This window comes from Nannospalax galili, unplaced genomic scaffold (assembly GCF_000622305.1).
Source record: "Nannospalax galili isolate Female #2095 unplaced genomic scaffold, S.galili_v1.0 scaffold321, whole genome shotgun sequence".
NCBI classification, from domain to species: Eukaryota; Metazoa; Chordata; class Mammalia; order Rodentia; family Spalacidae; genus Nannospalax; species Nannospalax galili.
The window spans coordinates 3,175,798-3,193,789 of record NW_008345972.1 but is presented as its reverse complement, the minus strand read 5'-3'; the positions used below and the strand labels follow the sequence as shown (position 1 = coordinate 3,193,789).

At 49.5% G+C, this 17,992-nt stretch overlaps 1 protein-coding gene across 1 annotated transcript; it reads right to left on the bottom strand.

The window, feature by feature from the left end:
- Positions 1-12,265: 12,265 nt before the first annotated feature.
- On the bottom strand, positions 12,266-17,505 carry LOC103741452 (RIMS-binding protein 3-like). The gene has a single exon (XM_029567864.1). It carries the CDS (start codon positions 17,503-17,505, stop codon positions 12,574-12,576), a length of 4,932 nt encoding a protein of 1,643 aa, XP_029423724.1. The 3' UTR covers positions 12,266-12,573.
- Between the last annotated feature and the right edge of the window lie 487 nt (positions 17,506-17,992).

Here is a 17,992-nt window from a genome sequence, read left to right as displayed (position 1 = left end):
GTGGGTTTGGGTGTATATGCATGTATGTGTATTTGGAGGCCAGAGGACAGCTTCAGGTGTCATCCTTAGGAATGCTGTCTACCTTCTTTGAGACAGGGCCTCTCATTGGCTTAGAGTTCACCAATTAGGCTAGACAGACCAGCCAGTGAACTCCTGTCTCCACCTCCCCAGTGCTGGAATTATAAACACAAATCACCACACTCAGCATTTTTACATGGATTTTGAGGATTGCAAAACAATTACCTTCCCAACTGAGCTATCTCTCCAGTCTCTCAAGAAGAAATTTAAGTGGAGATTCAGGGAGGACCAACCTCTACCAGTAACCAGGAGAAGAAGTCAGGGAGGGCAGGAGAGTCTTGGAGCCTGAGCTGAAGGCTAAGCAGTCACTAGGTAGACAAGCCAAGAAAGGTGAAAGTCTTTAATGCTAAAGTCAGACAAGATGAACTGGACAAGGTGGCAGCCACCTGTAATAGTCCTAACTACTCTGAAGACAGGAAGATTGGTTAAATATAGGGGTTTGAAGCCAGATTCTAAAAAAAAAAAAAAAGGGGGAGGGTAGTAGGGCACACCATTAATCCCAGCACTCAGGAGGCAGAGGCAGGCAGATCTCTGAGTTCGAGGCCAGCCTGGTCTCCACAGTGAGTTTCAGACCTGCTGGGGCTATAGGGAGACCCAGTGTCAAAAAGACAAAAAAAAAAAAAAATTTTAACATTTTTTTTTAAAAGCAGGGATGGGCTGGGCATGGTGGCACACGCCTGTAATCCCAGCACTTGGAAGGCAGAGGCAGGCGGATCTCTGTGAGTTCAAGGCCAGCCTGGTCTACATAGTGAGTTCCAGGACAGCTGGAGCTACAGGGAGGCCCTGTCTCAAAAAGACAAAAAAAAAAAAAAAAAAAAAAAAAAAAAAGCAGGGATGGAGAGAGGCTCAGTGTTTAAGGATCACTGGCTCTTGCATCTTGCAGAAGATCTGGGTTTGATTCCCAGAACCCACATGGCAGGTGACTACAGTTCCAAGGGAATTCCGTGCCCTTTTCTGACCTCCACAGGCACTTCATGACACTGGTGCATTTACATACATTCAAATAATACACTCACACACATAAAATAAAAATGATAATACATATTAAAAAAAATAAAAGCAGAGATGGTGTTGTACAACTGTAATCCCAGCACCTGTGAGACTGAGTGAGGTAGGAGGATTGCTGAAAGTTAAGGGACTAGCCTGGGTTACGGGATGAGAATTCTGTCTCAAAAAAAAAAAAATTCAAGTTCAGCATAAGATGTAGAACAAGATGTAATTGAATTATGTTTGTGGTTTCAGAAATAGCCATGTGTTGGGGGCTAAAGAGATGACTCAGCAGTAAAGAGTAGTTAAGAATGACTGCTCTCATGGCCCGGTGTGGTGTAAATCCTAGCACTCGGGAAGCAGAGGCAGGCGGATCTCTGTGAGTTCGAGCCTGGTCTCCATGGTGAATCCAGGGCAGCTGGGGCTACAGGGAGACCCTGTCTCAAAAAGACCAAAAAAAAAAAAAAAAAGAAAAGAAAAAGAAAAAGAATGACTGCTCTTGCAGAGGACTCTGGAGTTCAATTCCCAACACCCACATCCACATGGTGGCTATAACCCATCCTAACTCCAGTTCCAGGGGATCCAACACTTTCTTCTAACCTCACTGGGCATTGCATGACACAGGTACACTTACACACATGCAGGCAGTACACTCATAAGATAAAAATAATAAAATATTTTATAAAGAAATAGCCAGCTGGCCATGGTGGCACACACCTTTAGTCCCAGCACTGGGGATGCAGAGGCAGGCAGATCTCTGTTGAGTTCAAGGCCAGCCTGGTTTACATAGCGAGTTCCAGGTCAGCTGTGGCTACAGGGAGACCCTGTCGCAAAAAGACCAAAAATAAATAAATAAATAAATAAATAAATAAAAAGAAATATGTGTGGTGGACACCTGTAATTCACATCAGTTGGGAGGATGGAAAACATGAGACTAGCCTAGGCTATGTAGCAAGATCTTGTCTCTCTGTTTTGTTTGAGAAGAAAGAAAAAAAGGACTAGGGATATATCCAGTTGGTGGAGTGCTTGCCTAGCAAGCAGGAAGCTGTGTGTTAGATTCCCAGCAACACGTTAAGCAGAAATGATAGTGCACACCTCTAGTCCCAGCACTCAGGAGATGGAGGCAGGAGAATTGGGAGTTCATGCCCATTTCAGCTAAACAGGGAGTTTGAGGCCAGCCTGCAATGCATAAGACCCTGTGCAAAAAGAAAAGAAAAAGAAACAAAGAAAAAAAGAAATTATATAGATGTTTCCACTCATATTTACTTACAAATTCCTAAAGAAGACTGGGGCAGGGGCTGGAGAAATGGCTTAGGGGTTAAGAGCACTGGCTCCTCTTTTAGAGGACCTAGGTTCAATTTCCAGCACCCACATGGTAGCTAACAACTATCTGCAACTCCAGTTCCAGGGGGAATCTGACACCCTCTTCTGACCTCTGCTGACATTGCATGACAGGGGTGTACTTACATACATGTAGGCAATACACACAAAAAATAAAACTAGGGCCAGGCATGGTGGCATATGCCTTTAATCCCAGCACTTGGGAGGCAGAGGCAGGCAGATCTCTGTGAGTTCCAGGCCAGCCTGGTCTCCATGGCAAATCCAGGACAGCTGGAGCTACAGGGAGACCCTGTCTCAAAAAGACCAAAAAAAAAAGAGTATTTGGGCCGGGCGTGGTGGTTTACACCTTTAATCCCAGCACTTGGAAGGCAGAGGCAGGTGGATCTTTGTGAGTTTGAGGCCAGCCTGGTCTACATAGTGAGTTCCAGGACAGCTGGGGCTACAGGGAGACCCTGTCTAAAAAAAAAAAAAAAAAAAAAAAAAAAAGAGCATTTGGGGGCTGGAGAAATGACTCAGAGGTTAAGAGCACTGTCTGCTCTTGTAAAGGAACCAAGTTGTATTCCCACATGGTGGCTAAACACCTTCTGGAACTCCAGAGGATCGGATGTCCTGACCGTGGGCATTGCATGATATGGGTGCACTTACATACATGCAGGCAATATATTCATACACGTAAAAAAATAAAAATATTTTTAAATATTTTTAAAAGAATATCTGGATGCCAGGCATGGTGGTACATGCCTTTAATCCCAGCACTCGGGAGGCAGGGACAGGCGGATCTCTGTGAGTTTGAGACCAGCCTGGTCTAAATAGAGATTTCCAGGCCAAATGGGGCTACAGGGGGACCCTGTCCTCCCCCCGCTCCTCCCAAAAAAGACTATTTGGGACAGATACAAATCAATCAATTAATAATAAACAAATGTAATTTTTTGAGACAAGATCTCCATGGAACCTCAGCCGGCCTGTAACTCCATATGTAGATCAGGCTGGCCTCAACCTCACAGAAATCTGCCTGCCTCTGCCTCTTGAGTGCTTGAGTCCTGAAATTAAAGGCATGAGCCACCATGCCTGGCAATAAATTTAATTTTTTTAAAAAGAATATTATTTATTTATTTTATTTATTTATAAGCAGAGACTCCTGTGTCCTCCTAGGTGTAGGGATTACAGGTGTGTAACACTCCTTTATCCTTTCTTTTTTGAAGTAATCTAGGAAAAGGTATTTTATGTGTATGTGTTTACGTGGATGTCATGGACTCAAACTCATGCTGAACATCAAGCCCTCTTACCCACTGAGTCATCACCCCAGCTCATTTTTCAGATAATGTCTGCCTCCTGAGTAGCCAGAACTACAGGTGCATGGCTCTGTAGCCATCACACCTGCTTGTCGTTTTTAGAAAAATAATTACAATGAGGTTGGAGGTGTAGCATAGTTGGTAGAGTACATGCCTAAGGTGTGAAATCCTGGTTTGATTATCTTTATCAAATAAATGGGGTGTGGTATATAAACCTGTAATCCTAACACTTAGGATTCATCTCGCTCTGCTTCCTGACTGGACACATGTGTTCAGCTGCCTCACAATCCTATTACCAGGATTTCCCAGGAGGGACTGTACCCTTAAACTGTGAACAAAACTGAATTCTTCCTTCCTTAAAGAAAGTCGAGGGGCTGGAGAGATGGCTTAGCGGTTAAGAGCACTGTCTGTTCTTGCAGAGGACTGGGGTTTGATTCCCAGCACCCACATGGTGGCTAACAGCCATCCATAACTCCAGTTCCAAGGGATCCGATACCCTCTTCTGATCTTCACAGGCATTGCACAGCACAGGTGCACTTACACTCATGCAGTACCCCTTTTCCTCTCCTGCTCGGTCTCAAACATCCTCATCCATCTCTCTCTCACCCATCCCTGGATCTACCATTAGACTGACAGGGTCTGTCCTGGGATCCATCTCAGGATGTTATGTGGTCCAAGGGAAAGATGAATGATGGTGAGAAGAGCTGCTCTTGGGAAGTTAAAGATGAGGGTTGGCAGCTTTTGTATCTGGGGGCACCCTATGAGGAGGCAGATGGGTAGGTACAAATCCTAGTCATACAGTCAGCTGCCCCAGAACTGACCTCAGTGGTCCTTGATTTTCCCACCTGTAAAATGGGACTCATAGTCATACTTACTTCTTTGGCTAGAGTGAGTATGAAGAAATCACATAGACAGGCAGACAGAAGAGCCTCCATTCATGGCAGAGTAGAGAAGTAGATGAAAGAGGGTACTCCAGGACAAAAATGGGGCCATGGTTAGGCAATTCCCCACCCAAGGTTCCTTTCCAGCAGTTGAGAGAGCAAAGGTGGTGAAAACAGATTGCTTTTCAATATTCACTTGGCAACAGGGTCCTGGACACTCAAAGGATCTCCTGATCGTTTTGGTGTGGTTGCCAGAGGGATGGGAGCCTCTCAAGGGCACCTGGAGGAGGACATGAAATGTTGAAATGCTAATCTTCTGGGTTTTCTTTAAGGAGCCTTCCCCCATCCCCAGGGTCTGATGGGCCTCATGTGGCAGTGGGGGAAGGGGCTATCTTCTGCCTGGCCAGGATACCAGGAAGCCCCAGGGGCTGGGACAGCAGCCTCTGGTCACAATCACAAGGGAGGCTGGGCGTAGCAGCTCTTATCTGGCCTAACCTTGTGGAGGTTGACCACTCCCTGCTTCTGGAAAATGTGGCCCTCTGCCCTCTCTGAGGCCTCTTTCTCCTGAAATCCCAAGGCTCCTTGTGTGGGCCCACAGTACCCAATTGTACCCTCCGGTACTTTTGAGGGCCCCAGCTCCTATCCATCTCCCAGAAATCTCTATCTCCACCTGGAGTCCCTCAGGCATCTCTGACTCAGCAGGTCTCGACTTGCTCCTGTCCCCCTCCTAGAGTCTCTAGGTCCAGCACCCTGTTGCCCAAGCCTTAGCAGCCGGCCACTCCCTATCCCCTCCCCCAAGCCCTACCAATTTGAATTCCTGACTCTCCCTTTGTCTCCTCCCTAGACCCTGTCCTCCCCCAGGGTTGGGGAAGGAATCTTTCAGATAAGGGCACGGGGGCAAAGGGACACACCTGGGTTCAGACCCTGGGCCCTGCCACCAACTTGCTAAACAACCTTGACAGATGACCTCCCTCTCTGAACCTGAGTTTTCCCATTTGTAAAAGGGTAGCTAAATGTTCTGAGCAGGACAAAGTGACCTAAGTCACAAGGTTGGCACTTACTTTTCAAAAGGCACCTGGCTGAGAACCCTAAGCCAAGACTTTTTTGGGGTCATCCAAGTCACAAGCAGGAGGATGGTGCCTTTCCTAGGGTACAAAGGGCTCAATTCACAAGCTCCATGCCTGCTTTACGCCACATGCAAACATTAATGTTGAGGGTATGAGTAAAGTAAGACATAGTTCCTTGAGGTAGTAGAGTAAATGAGTAATTCTTTTGGATGGGGCTTATGCCTGGAGGCTGTCTCAGCACAGGGGAGGGACAGTTAAATCCAGGAAGGGAGGGCTGGGATAAAGAAAGTTTCCCCGAAGTGACAAAGGGTCTTTTTTTTTAGACAGGGCTTTTTGGAGACCAGATTGGTCTCCAGTCAGCTATGTAGCTGAGGCTGCTCTCTTCAACCCCTTGTCCTCCTGCCTCCATTTCCCAAGTGCTGGGATTACAAGGAAAATTTTGGAGTGATATGGCTGAAGCCTCAGGACAGATGGAAGGCCAATTTTTAAAATTTTACATTTGTGGCAGAGGCAGGCAGATCTCTGAGTTCCAGGCCAGCTGGGGCTACTGGGGAGACCCTGTCTCAAAAAAGACCAAAAAAAAAATTTTTTTTTATATTTGGGAGTGTATATGTGTGTGTACACACTTTCCACTGTTTACATATGGGCAACTTGCAGGAGTCACTTATCTCCTTCCATCATGTAGGTTCTGGGGCTCTAACTCAGGTCATCAGGTGACAAGCACCTTTACCTGCTGAGTCATCTCACTGGCCCCTTTGCAAGGCCAATATTAAAGAAAAGGAAACTGATGTGAAGAGTCAAACAAGAAACTAAGTGGGTTGCTTTACTAGGAAGTGAGTGGGGCAGGATCAGTATATCTCCTACCCCGTTGCAGGCTCAGTAAGTGGGGCTTAGCCACTAGGAAGGCACTTTCTAGCCACTGTACCTGAATAAAGGTCCTCTGGGTTCCTAAGACTGAGGTTAGGGGTTGGGAATGTAGCTTGAAGGTACAGTACTAGTGTAGCATCTGCAAGGCCCTGGTTTTGACCCCCAGCAAAAAAATATAAAAAAATGAAAAGATTGAGGTCCCAGATCCTCAATCAGTCAGGCAGACACAGTGAGGCTATCAGGTAACAGATTTATCTAGGATTCCAGGACCCCATGAAAGGACAAGATATAGGGCACACAGTCTGTAATCAGGTATCAGGGATACAGAATTATGGGGAAGATGGACAGACACTGTGACTAGGGGACAATCAGTGAGGTTGTCCTAGGTATGCATAGGGGAAAACAAACGCATTCCCTAGGTGAGTATAGGGGGAACAGATGCTCTGCAGGCCCCACTCACCACCTGGGACAGGGCTAGGTGGGGCTAAGCCTAGAGGCTGACTCAGCTTATTATGTCAGTGGTGCCATCACAGCCTTAGGGACTCTCTGTGGCCAGGATCCTGCAGTTGGCTCTACTTGGCCATATGCCTGGTTTCAGAAAACTAGAGTTGGTTCAATGTGTACTTCCAAGGTTGTAACACCTGCCTTCCTCTGAGGTCTACCCAGCTTCTTCCAAATTTGACTTCCATAGGAGAAACAGGAAAAGTGATTGTGACCAAAATGGGAAGGAAGCTTAAAATGGGCTGCAGATTTGACACTTAAGATATGTCTCTGAGCCTTCACTTTTTTGGTGTGGGGATTGAACCCAGGGCCTCATTGCATGCTAAACATTTGTTCTACCACTGAGCTGCACCCCCAGAACCTCCGAACCTATGTGCAACCTTCATACTGTACTTTCACTTGTTTGTATAGACTTGGGTGGCCTGCAAACTTGCAGAGATTCAGCTGCCTCTATCTTCTGAGTAGTAGGATTCTAGGCCTGCTCCATCATAGTCTTTTCAATTTGATTTTTTTTTTTTTTTTGAGATAGGTTCTCACACAGTCCAGGCTGATATCAAACTATACATGGTGCTGAGGAGGACCACCTTAAATTATTGATTCTTGGGGCTGGAGAGATGGCTCAGCGGTTAAGAACACTGGTTGTTCTTGCAGAAGACCCAGGTTTGAATCCCAGCACCCACATAGCAGCTAACAACTGTCCATAACTCCAGTTCCAGGGGATCTGACAGCCTCTTCTGTCTTCTGTGGACATTGCACGACAGCACTTACCTACATGCAGGCAATACATGAATACACATAAAAAATAAAAATATTTTTTAAAAATTACTAATTCTTCTGCCTCCCCCTCCTAAATACTGTGGTTACAGGCATAAGCCACTATGCCATTTTATTTGGTGTTGGGGGATCTATGCTTCATGCATGCTAAGCAAGCACTCTCTACCAACTGAGTTATATTTCTAATCCTGATTTTGAGATAGCATCTTGCTACCACACCCAGCTGGATCAATCCATCTTTAGTTTTGAAAATATATGGGAGCAGAGGGTGAGAGGGAGCAAGTCAGGAACAAGTGGTGGTGGACACATGGGCCACAGGTTCCTTCTGGCTAAGGTGAACACTGTCAAGATGGGCTCAGTCACCCCTGTGCTTGACTGTCCTTCTGACCACGACATAGGCTCCTCTGGTCAAGCAGGGTTCCCATCATCCTCAGTCACCTCCTGGATGGGTGTGAACTGGATAGGCTTAGCCATATGGTCAGCCGGGGATGAGGCTCAGTACAGGCCACAGCCAAGTATCCAGTTCCTCCCTGGCTCACTCTTGCCCTTCAGCACCTTGCTAGACCTGTATAGTTTTTCCTTCTCCTTGTTCAAAGGCTCCAGGTTTTTGGAGTTCCTGAAGGAGCAAAGCTGGGCCCAGAGCCATGTCTTCCTGTCTCAGTCCCCAACCTGTGCTGTCATCAGCTTTTTTTCACCTTCTTTTGGGTCCTGATCTCAGACCAAAGGTTCTTCCTCTCAATCTGCTCAGAATAAAAACAGCACTACCACAGATGAGGAAACTGAGGTTCAAATCAAACCCCAGCTATCCAGTAGCAGATTGGTATTTGACCCAAGTGGTCAAGATCCTAATACCAGATACTCCTTCTCTCCAAGGCTCTGTCACTTCCAGTTTTTTCACTTTTTCTTTTTTTTTTTTCTTTTTAATTCATTTACTAAAACTTCCCATGGCCTCTGTGATTTAGGATTAGAGAAGTGAGGTTGTAAGAATAGTGTAGCTTGGACTTGGCAGGCCTGACACTTGTCCCTGGTCCCTTGGCAAGATGGCTCCTGTAGGTTTATGGATCATATTTTAGGGTGCTCTGAGAAGGAAGGAGGAGTCAGTGAAATGGCTCCTCTGGTAAAGGTATTACCAAGCTAAGCCTAATGACCTGAGTTCAGTTTCTGGGACATGGTGGAAGGAGAGAATCAATCAACATCACAAGTTGTCCTCTGACCTTCACATGCCTCTCCTCCCCCACCTCCCAGTAAATAAATGTAATCTTTAAAAAAGAGGAGCAAACAAGGCCAGGTGGGGCCTAGATTCCAGGTCTACAGGGTCAAAAAAAATATTTCCTGTTTTCTCTGACACTAGGTCTTAGAAAGCAGATGTGGCCGAAGCAGGTCTGCCCAGATCACTTGTTGGAGCATAGGTTAGAGAAACAGAGGGGGAACATGGCTGGTGAGGATGAGGATTACAGGCAAGGAAGGGTGTGGCTGGAACTGAGGGATGGGTGGCCCCTTCATAACTCTGACTTTAGCACCCTAGGGCAGGGTTTCACATCTAGCTACTGGTTGCTTGGAACTGCAATGGGGGATGGGCACTATTGTTTGGTAGATTCAGTTTCTCCTTGCAAAATGATCTGTTTAAACAAATATGTTTAAACTGTACAATTAAGGGGGCTGGAGAGATGGCTCAGCAGTTAAGAGTCTCTGTGGTTAAAAACAAAAAACAAAAAACAAAAAAACGTCTTTCCTGTAAAGGACCAGGGTTTGTGTCCCAGAACCTACATGAAGGCTAACAGCCATAGGATCCAGTGCCGTTCCAGTGCCCTCTTCTGGCCTCTGTGGGTATTGAACAACATGGGTGCACTTACATAGATGCAGGCAAGACACTCATAAAAAAAAAAATTAGGGGCTGGAGAGATGGCTCATCACTTAAGAGCACTGACTGGTCTTGCAGAGGACTTGGGTTCGATTCCTAGCACCCACATGGCGGCGACGAACTGTCCTTAACTCCAGTTCCAGGGGAATCAGATGCCCTCTTCTGATTTCTGTAGCATTGCATGACATGGGTGCACTTACAAGCAGGCAATGCACTCATACACACAAAAATAAATATTTTTTAAAAATGTTTAAGGGTCTGGAGAGACGGCTCAGTGGTTAAGAGCACTGACTGCTCTTGCAGAGGACCTGGGTTTGATTCCCAGCACCGACATGGAGGCTATGAACTGTCCTTAACTCCAGTTCCAGGGGTATCTGAAGCCCTCTTCTGACCTCTGCAGCATTGTACGACACAGGTGCACTCACATACATGCAGGCAATACACTCATACACATAAAATAAAAATAATAAATAATTTTTTTTGGTCTTTTTGAGACAGGGAGACCCTGTCTCAAAAATACAAAACAAAACAAAACAAAAATTAAAAGTTAAGATGGGGGTGCTGGAAAGATGGAGATGGCTCAGTGGTGAAGAGCGCTGACTGCTCTTGAAGCCCAGGTTCAATTCCCAGCACTCACATGGGCACTAACAACTGTTCATAACTCCAGTTCCAAGGGATTCAAAGCCTTCTGACCTCTGAGGGCAGGGCATTGCAGGACATGGTACACTTACAAACATGCAGGCAATACACTCAGACACATTAAAAATACTAATAAAAGTTTAAGATTGTGGCTAGTGATGTAGTTGGTATAGTGCTTACCTAGCTTGCACTAAACCCTAGTGCAAGTGTAGTTGCTAGGCTCAATCCTCAGCATGGCATAAACTGGGTATAGTGGTGCATATCTCTAATCTCAGCACTCAGGAGGTGGAGACAAGAGGATCAAAAGTTTAAGGTTGTCCTTAGTCATATAGACAATTTGAGGGTACCTTGGGATACAAGAGACTCTGACTCAAAAAAAAAAAAAAAAAGTCAAGTTCTTTTTTTTGGTCTTTTTGAGACAGGATCTCCCTGTAGCCCCAGCTGACCTGGTGCTCACTATGTAGACCAAGCTAGCCTTCAACTCATGAGATTTGCCTGCCTCTGCCTCCCAAGTGCTAGGATTAAAGGTGTGCACAACCATGTCAGGTAAGAAATTAGTTTTTTTTGTTACACTGGGCCCTGTACATTCTAAGCAAATGCTCTACTACTGATACATTTTATATCTTTTTAAATTCTATTAAATGTAATTATTGGTGTATGTGTGTGTGTGTGTGTGTGTGTGTGTGTGTGTGTGTGCGTGTGTGTAAGTCAGAGGACAATCTGTGGGCATCTGTACTCTCTTTTTGTCATGGGAGACCCAAGGATCAAACTTAGGTGGTCAGGCTTCCCAGCAAGTGCCGTAACCTGCTGAGCCATCTCACCAGTCCTGTTTTTCTTTTTAAATTTTTTTTTTACAGTTATTTAGTGTATGTATGTGTGTTGTTGGCCTCTGGGTGCCATGGCACACGTGTCGAGGTCAGAGGACAACTTAAGGGAGTCAGCTCTCTTTACCATATGGGTCATAATAGGTAGAGGCACTTGCCACCAAGCCTGATAACGAGTTTGATCCCTGGGACCCACATGGTAGAAGGAGCGAGCCAATTCCCTCAAGTTGTCCTCTGATCTTCACATGTACCATGGCGCGCACACACATAAATAAATGTAATAAAAACAATTGAGAAAGGTATTGTTCTCAGCTGCAGTTACTGAAGTAAAAGAAGAAGTAGTATCTGCCCTCCAGAGTTGGAGATGAAGTCTGGAGTGGTAAGTTGGTCTCAGTGCCCTCCCCTAACTAATTGCAGAGCCAATTTGAGCCTATTCCTTATGGGTCACTGTAAGTCCATGGGGATTTCCTCTCCATTCTGCAACCGTTAGCTCTGGTTTCTGAGCACACAGGTGTACACCATGACTCTCCATGTGGCTTGTATATTCTTTGAGGACAAGCTCCTGAGCTGGCCCCCTTCCTCTCCCAGGGGAACCAGCTGGCCTGTCAATACTTTTACCTCAGTCATTTTTTACTACACTGGGGAAGGCAGAGTCCTTTCTCTGACAACATTGTTGGACATGAGATGAAAACCACACTTCATGCTCACTCTCCTGGAAAGGGAGCCCTGTAAGATCATGAAAGGTGGTGGCTCTGAGCTGTGGGACCTGACATGAGAGCTCCTTTGAAGCTCAATAGGAAGTGTGGCAAGTTAAGAAATAGTCTCACAAAGCACCATGGGAACATGGGAGCACTTGTAGCTACCGCAGTCGAACTCCTAGCTGGAGACGCAGACCCCACCTACCCTAGCACAGAGCTTAGGAACAGGGATTTCTAGGCTCTGCCTTTTTGGACCCTCTTCGACTGGATCAGCCCACCTGAGTGAGGCTCATCCTAGGGTGAGGTTGCACCTTTCCTTCCAGGAAAACATTTCTATCATTGTTCCATATCCATTGGGCAAGAGAGGGGAGAGAAGATGTGCTTGTTTCCCTGGTCATACTTTAACTTCTGAAGTATTCTCTTTTTTTTTCTTTGAATACTTTAATGAGGGGTTGAACATAAAATAGAAAAATAACATTCTGATTGCTTTTTCTTTTTAAGATGCAGACTTTTCTTGAGATTTTCATACAAGGCAATCAATGGAAAATGTTAACCTGCTAAAGACATGCTGATAATGGAAAAGCTCTGCTGCTTTTGGACACTAGGGGACATCTGAGAACTACCATCAGTTTAACACTGTTGCTTGGAACCAGTGTTGCTTAAGGTGGCTGACGAGGGGGTGTTGTATGAAGGTATATGTGCTTGCTTCTCTTCCAAAGGGCTGTGGGCAGTCAGAGGCTACCAACCCAGAAGGCAGCCATGCTTACTCTCCACGGACAAACAAATCATCCAGCAGATGGGCCGGGACCAGGCCTCTATGTCCACCACACTCTCCATAGTAGAATCCCTTATCATCCACAGGCCCATAGACTGTGACCACGTCTCCAACTCTCAGCACCAGCTTATCCTTTGCCTGGAACCCTGCTCTCCCATCCCTGGGATCATAGTCCAGAGCTGCCACCATTGTCTTTGGAGTCCACAGCATGGGTGTCCTGGACTTCCCTTGGGGCATGAGGAAGGATCCCTGGGAGTTGGTAAGACCCTCAAAGTCTTCAAACTGGGCCTCAGAGTGCAGATGCCCTTGTGCTGGCAAATACCATCTTTTGTCAGTCTCCTCTGTGCCCACCTCAACCTCAGTTACCAGGTGCCCAGGGATTTTGCCCACTTGTCCATTGCACTCTCCATGGTAGAAACCATGGGGATCCCGTGAGCCCCTCACTCTTAGCAGCTGCTCTTTCTGGAAGGCCAGCTCCTGCTCTGCAGCCTTGTGGTTGACAGACATTATCAGGGGGCTATAATCAAAGAGGGCCACAAAGACCCTGACTGGAGTGTTACCCTCTGTCTCCAGTTGCTTGGGGCCACCACTTGACATCTTAATGACTTTGCTGGTTGGAACTGGGCACAGCGCTGGGCTAGGCTCGTGAATTTGGCGCTCTCTCTTACCTCCTGGAGCCTGTCTTTGCCCACTCTGGGGCTTGTTTTTTCTTTCCTGTAGCTTTGCCGTGCACTGAGAATATGAACAAATGGCTTTTTTCTCCAAAACATGATGCAAGTCAGATGAATAGCACTGGCTGGAGCCCTGCTGGTAAGGGGTGAACATCTCAGCATTCTGCTTTTGCCTAAGAGATTTCTCAAGAGGTTTACCAGGCCCAAGTTCTGTAGAGAGAGGGAAGACTCCTGAAGGAGGACTTCCACTGGTACACATGTGCTGGGAGTGGTCTTCTACCCCAGGCTGGCCACAGGGCAGAGGTGGCTTGTGGTTCTGGGGACTCCTCTGAAAGGACAGGTCCTTTCCATAGTCCTTCTGGGTCTCTATGGGGTCCTGGGCTTGGTTGCTAGCCCCTTCTGAATTCAGGTTGGATACTGGGGACTGCTTCCTTGGGTGTTCTTTAGGAAATGCTTCTAGAAACTTAGCTTGAGGTTCCCCACAACTTCCAGGGGTGTGGAGGCCAGCTTTGGTGCTCAGAGACGCCCAAAACAGCTTCTGATGACAGACAGGAGAGGCAACTCTGCAAGTAGAAGGGTGATGATTGGTGTAGCTAACAGGAGGAATCCCTAGGAATGGGTAATAAGAGAAGCAGGCCTCAGGGATCTGAGCTGGCACTGAGTCCAGAGACTCACCATAGAGAGACACGGTTCTGACTGAGACCTTCTGGCATGGTAGGGGCACCTGAAGCTGGGAAAGTAGGGTGTTCCCAGCGGTGGCATCAGCAACCTCTGCTACCTTGAACCCATCCACATACACAGCATAGCCAGTCACCTGCACACCATTGGAGGACCCAGTTGAGTCAATGGTCACAGGGAGCCAGCTGACTTCTAGGAAACCTGGTGAAGTATGGTGCTCCACCAGCACATCCAGTGGAGGGTCAGGAGGTCCTGCTAAGGGTGTGTCAAAAGTGATGGTGGAGGACACTCTTTCCCAGAGTACCTGCAGCAGGTCCCTAGGCAGGTGCACTCCCACCCTCACCCGGTAACATGTACCAGGACATAGGCCTTGGAAGATGTAGCAGTTCACACCTGAGGGAGTCAGGGTGTGCTCCTGGTCTTCAAGGTACACCACATGGGAGTATCGACTGCTGCCACAGACCCAGGTAATCTTGGCCGATGTAGCTGTGACACTCTGTAGCTGTAGTTGCATGGGGGCCACACAGAACATTCCTTTGGTCTCCAGAAGGGGTCTGGGGAAGCTCTGCTCCTCCACTCTCAGTAGTGAGCCCAGCCAGCAGGCTTCTGTCTTGGTCTCCAAGAGCTCTATTGCTGTATCTGTCTTGGAGTCTGCCCTTTCCACCTGACATGGCCCTCTTTCCAATGATTCCTGAACTTCCCCAAGTAACAAGCTGTCTTTCTTCAAGGTTTTGCTATTACCAGCTGGTAGTGAAGTGGGGACAAGGTCAGGGGACTTGGAGAGTGGGCAGCTCAAGACAGGGCTACCTGAAATCTCCTCTACCAAGTTGGAGGGCACCAGCCCCCTCTGCCCATTCACAAGCTTCCCTTCATAAAAACCATCCTCATCCATGTCCCCAAAGACATATACATAATCCCCAGCTGTGAGAGGCAGCTCACCTTCAGGATGCTCATTAGGCCCTTCAAATGGATTGTAGCTATACCTAGCCAAGAAGGTCTTGAGCTTGGGGGTGGTGGGAGCCTCAGGGTCCCTCAGTTCCATGGGATTGGACACACTGTCTGGCTCCAGATCATCCACTTCACTTGCTGTGTCCATGTCCAGAGAAAGGCAAGATGGCACTGTGGCCCACATGGACTCCACTTCAGAGGAGGAATTTGACTGTGAACTGGATTTCTTGACCTGGAACCTAGAGTCCAGAGGCTGACAATTTGACTGTGAACTGGATTTCTTGACCTGGAACCTAGAGTCCAGAGGCTGACTGACAGGGTTTCTGTCTGACACTTGGGGAACACTAGATGGTTCCCCAAGGGCAACAGGGTTCTCCTTCAGGAAGAGACAAACAGGAGGAGGTTGTATGACCCTGCTAGGCAGTGACACTGCTTGTGCTTCAGACTTTGGCTTGAACTTAGGCCTTTTGCTACCCCTGGCTTGGGACTCTGGGACTTGAGTGGTCTCCAGTGGCTCTGGGATGTGGTCAGACTGACACTGCAACCCCCGTATCTCTTTCCTGGCAACCTGGAGGTCACTTGGGGTCTTGTTCTGGTAGTTCTGCAGCTGCTGCAGTCTGTCCTGCCCGCACATCGCCTGTTGCAGCAGCTGCTCCACCAACAGGCTGGTGGCTTCGACTTCTGGCCCCTGCCTCCCGCGGCTTAGCTGCTGGGGAACATTGCTGTTGTCATCTGCCATCTTCTTCACCCAGTTGGTCAAGACCTGCAGCCTTGCGTTCTCCTCTGACAGCCAGGCGCCCTGGCGCAGAGCTGCCTGCAGCTGTGCCTCGGCATCCTGGCAGCGTCGCTGCGCAGCGGCAGCCTGAGAGCTGAGATCCTCGCACTCCCGCTGCTGTGCGTCCAGCTTCCTCTCCAGCGTCTGCACTTGGTGTCGCGCTTCCTCAAGTTGTTCGCTGAGGCTGCCCTCCTTCGCCTCAGAGCCGACCTTACGCTGATGCAGTGTCAACTGCTTTTGCAGGCGCAACACCTCTCTTTGGGACTCACGCTGCAGCCTGTCCAAGTCACTGACGTTGAACCACTGCGCGCAGTGGGCGCCCTCTCCCGAATGCGAGGAGCTACCGAGGTCCGTGGCGATGCGCGCCTGCAGCAGGTGGCACTCCCTCCTGAGCTCTTCGATCTGTTGGTCCTTGGCCAACAGCGCGCCAGCCTGTTCTGACAGGTCTTGAGCGCGCCGGCGGGCAAAAGCCTGGCTCAGTTCCAGGCCCTCGAGGCTCTCGCCCAGCTCAGGTGAGCTCACAGCCGGCAGGTTTGTCTCTTGCAGCTTGCGGGCCCTGTCTTCAAGGCGCTGGGCGAGATCCGTCAGCTCTGCATTCTTCACCTTGAGCCACTTTATTTTCTCATCTGCCTCGCCCAAGAAGCCTGCGCGCCTCAGCTGCACGTTTTCTTCGCGCAGGTCCCAGCAGCGGCGAGCCAGCACCTGCAACGCCTCGGCCAGCTCCGAGTTCTGCCTCACTAACTGGTGGTAATCCAGGCTCGGCGGTGAGAGGATCAGAGCTTCGCAGGGCTTGTTCTCAGAGCTTTCTTCCAGCAGGTCCCTAGGTTTCCTGTGTGTTGATGGTCGCAGAGGCTGCGATGGGGGACTAGCGGTGCCAGGGATGGAGGCGTTTGTCGAGGAGGCCTCCACCTCGGATTCGGGGGTCTTGGGGCAACTCAGTGTGCTGTCGAATGAGCCTGCATGTTCGGCGGTTGCCAAGGAATCGAGGGAGCAGGCGCGCGTGGGCAGCAGGTCATCTCGGGAGCTAGAACACCCTCCGGGTACCAGATCCAGCGAGCGAGAGCGAACGCGCACGCCAGCGCTCTGGCTTTCGAGGGATCCGACTCCACCAGAGGGCTTTGGGGTGCGGCGAGGATTGCTCTGGGCTTCTGGAGTCGGTTCTTCCAAGGAAAGAGCGACTTGGGGGTCGGCGTGTGCAGGCAAAGCGGGCTGCCAGCGGAAGTGCTCTAGGACGTATTTAAGGAAGAGCTGCCGCTCCACTGCTAGCGCCGCCTGCAGGTGGCGGATGCGCGCGGCTTGCTCGCTGTCGGTCTCCCAGCGCAGGAGCGCCAGCACTTCCTGCAGGCGACAGCGGCACTGCGCTGCGGGGACCTCGGACGCCCCCCCGAGGCGGCAGTAGCCGCGGTTCAGCAGCTCCTGGGCCAGCTGGCGCTGAAGCTCCCGAGCCTGCTGCGCCACACCGTCGCGCTCCCGGTGCAGCAGCTGCTGCAGCTGCCGCAGCTCGGCCTCCTTCCAGCGCAGCAGCTGCCGGATCTCGGCCTCGCGCTCTCGCTGCACCTCCTCCTGCAGCTGCCGCAGCTCCCGGAGGCGCCGTGCCTCCCACTTGGAGCGCAGATGGTCAGCCAGCTGCTGTCGCTCCTGCTCTGCGGACTCCCGCAGCTGGCGCGCTTGGGTGGCAAAACGCCGCCGTTCCGCCTGTCCGCGCGCGCGCTCCGTATCCAGCTCTGCCCGCAGTTTCTCTAGCTCTCGCTTCTGCTCTTTCAGCACTGAGGCCGCTGGGCCGGGGCTGCCTGGTTTCTTAAGCGACGCGGGGCCACCACCCAAGGGGATGGGTGAATCCTTCGTCATTGTGGCCGCTGCCGGGCAAGAGGCTTCGCTTGGCAGGCCAGTTAGCCAACGGCCGCCGCCCCGGCCGCTGCCAACCTCCCCGCGCGCCCCTTCCGGCGCCCCTGGAGCTCTCCGCGTGCCCCTTCCTCTTGAAGATGTGTTCCCCGATAACCTGAGGTCTTTCCCCGGGGCAGAGCGCCTCTTCTCTCTCCCTAGATGATACCTAGGCAGAATAGGGCTCCTGAGACCCCTGCTAGAACTGGCCCCCTTGAACTTTCCAGGATGCCCCGGACATGTTTCTGAGCTCACTTTTCTTGCTTTAATGGCGCTTGTGACCCGTTGCCGACACTCCCCTGGCCACTGTGCGACCCCTTCCAGGCCAGTATGCCGGGTAGGAAGCCTGGATGCTCTCTGCTACTGGGTCTGAAGAAAGGTATCAAGTGCACGGGTAAAGGATACAGATGGAGTGTGGGCAGACCTCACCTGACCCTACCAGGGGTTCTCCTAG

Coding starts and splice junctions, on each gene's coding strand:
- LOC103741452 (XM_029567864.1), bottom strand. CDS start 17,505: ATGACGAAGGATTCACCCATCCCCTTGGGTGGTGGCCCCGCGTCGCTT.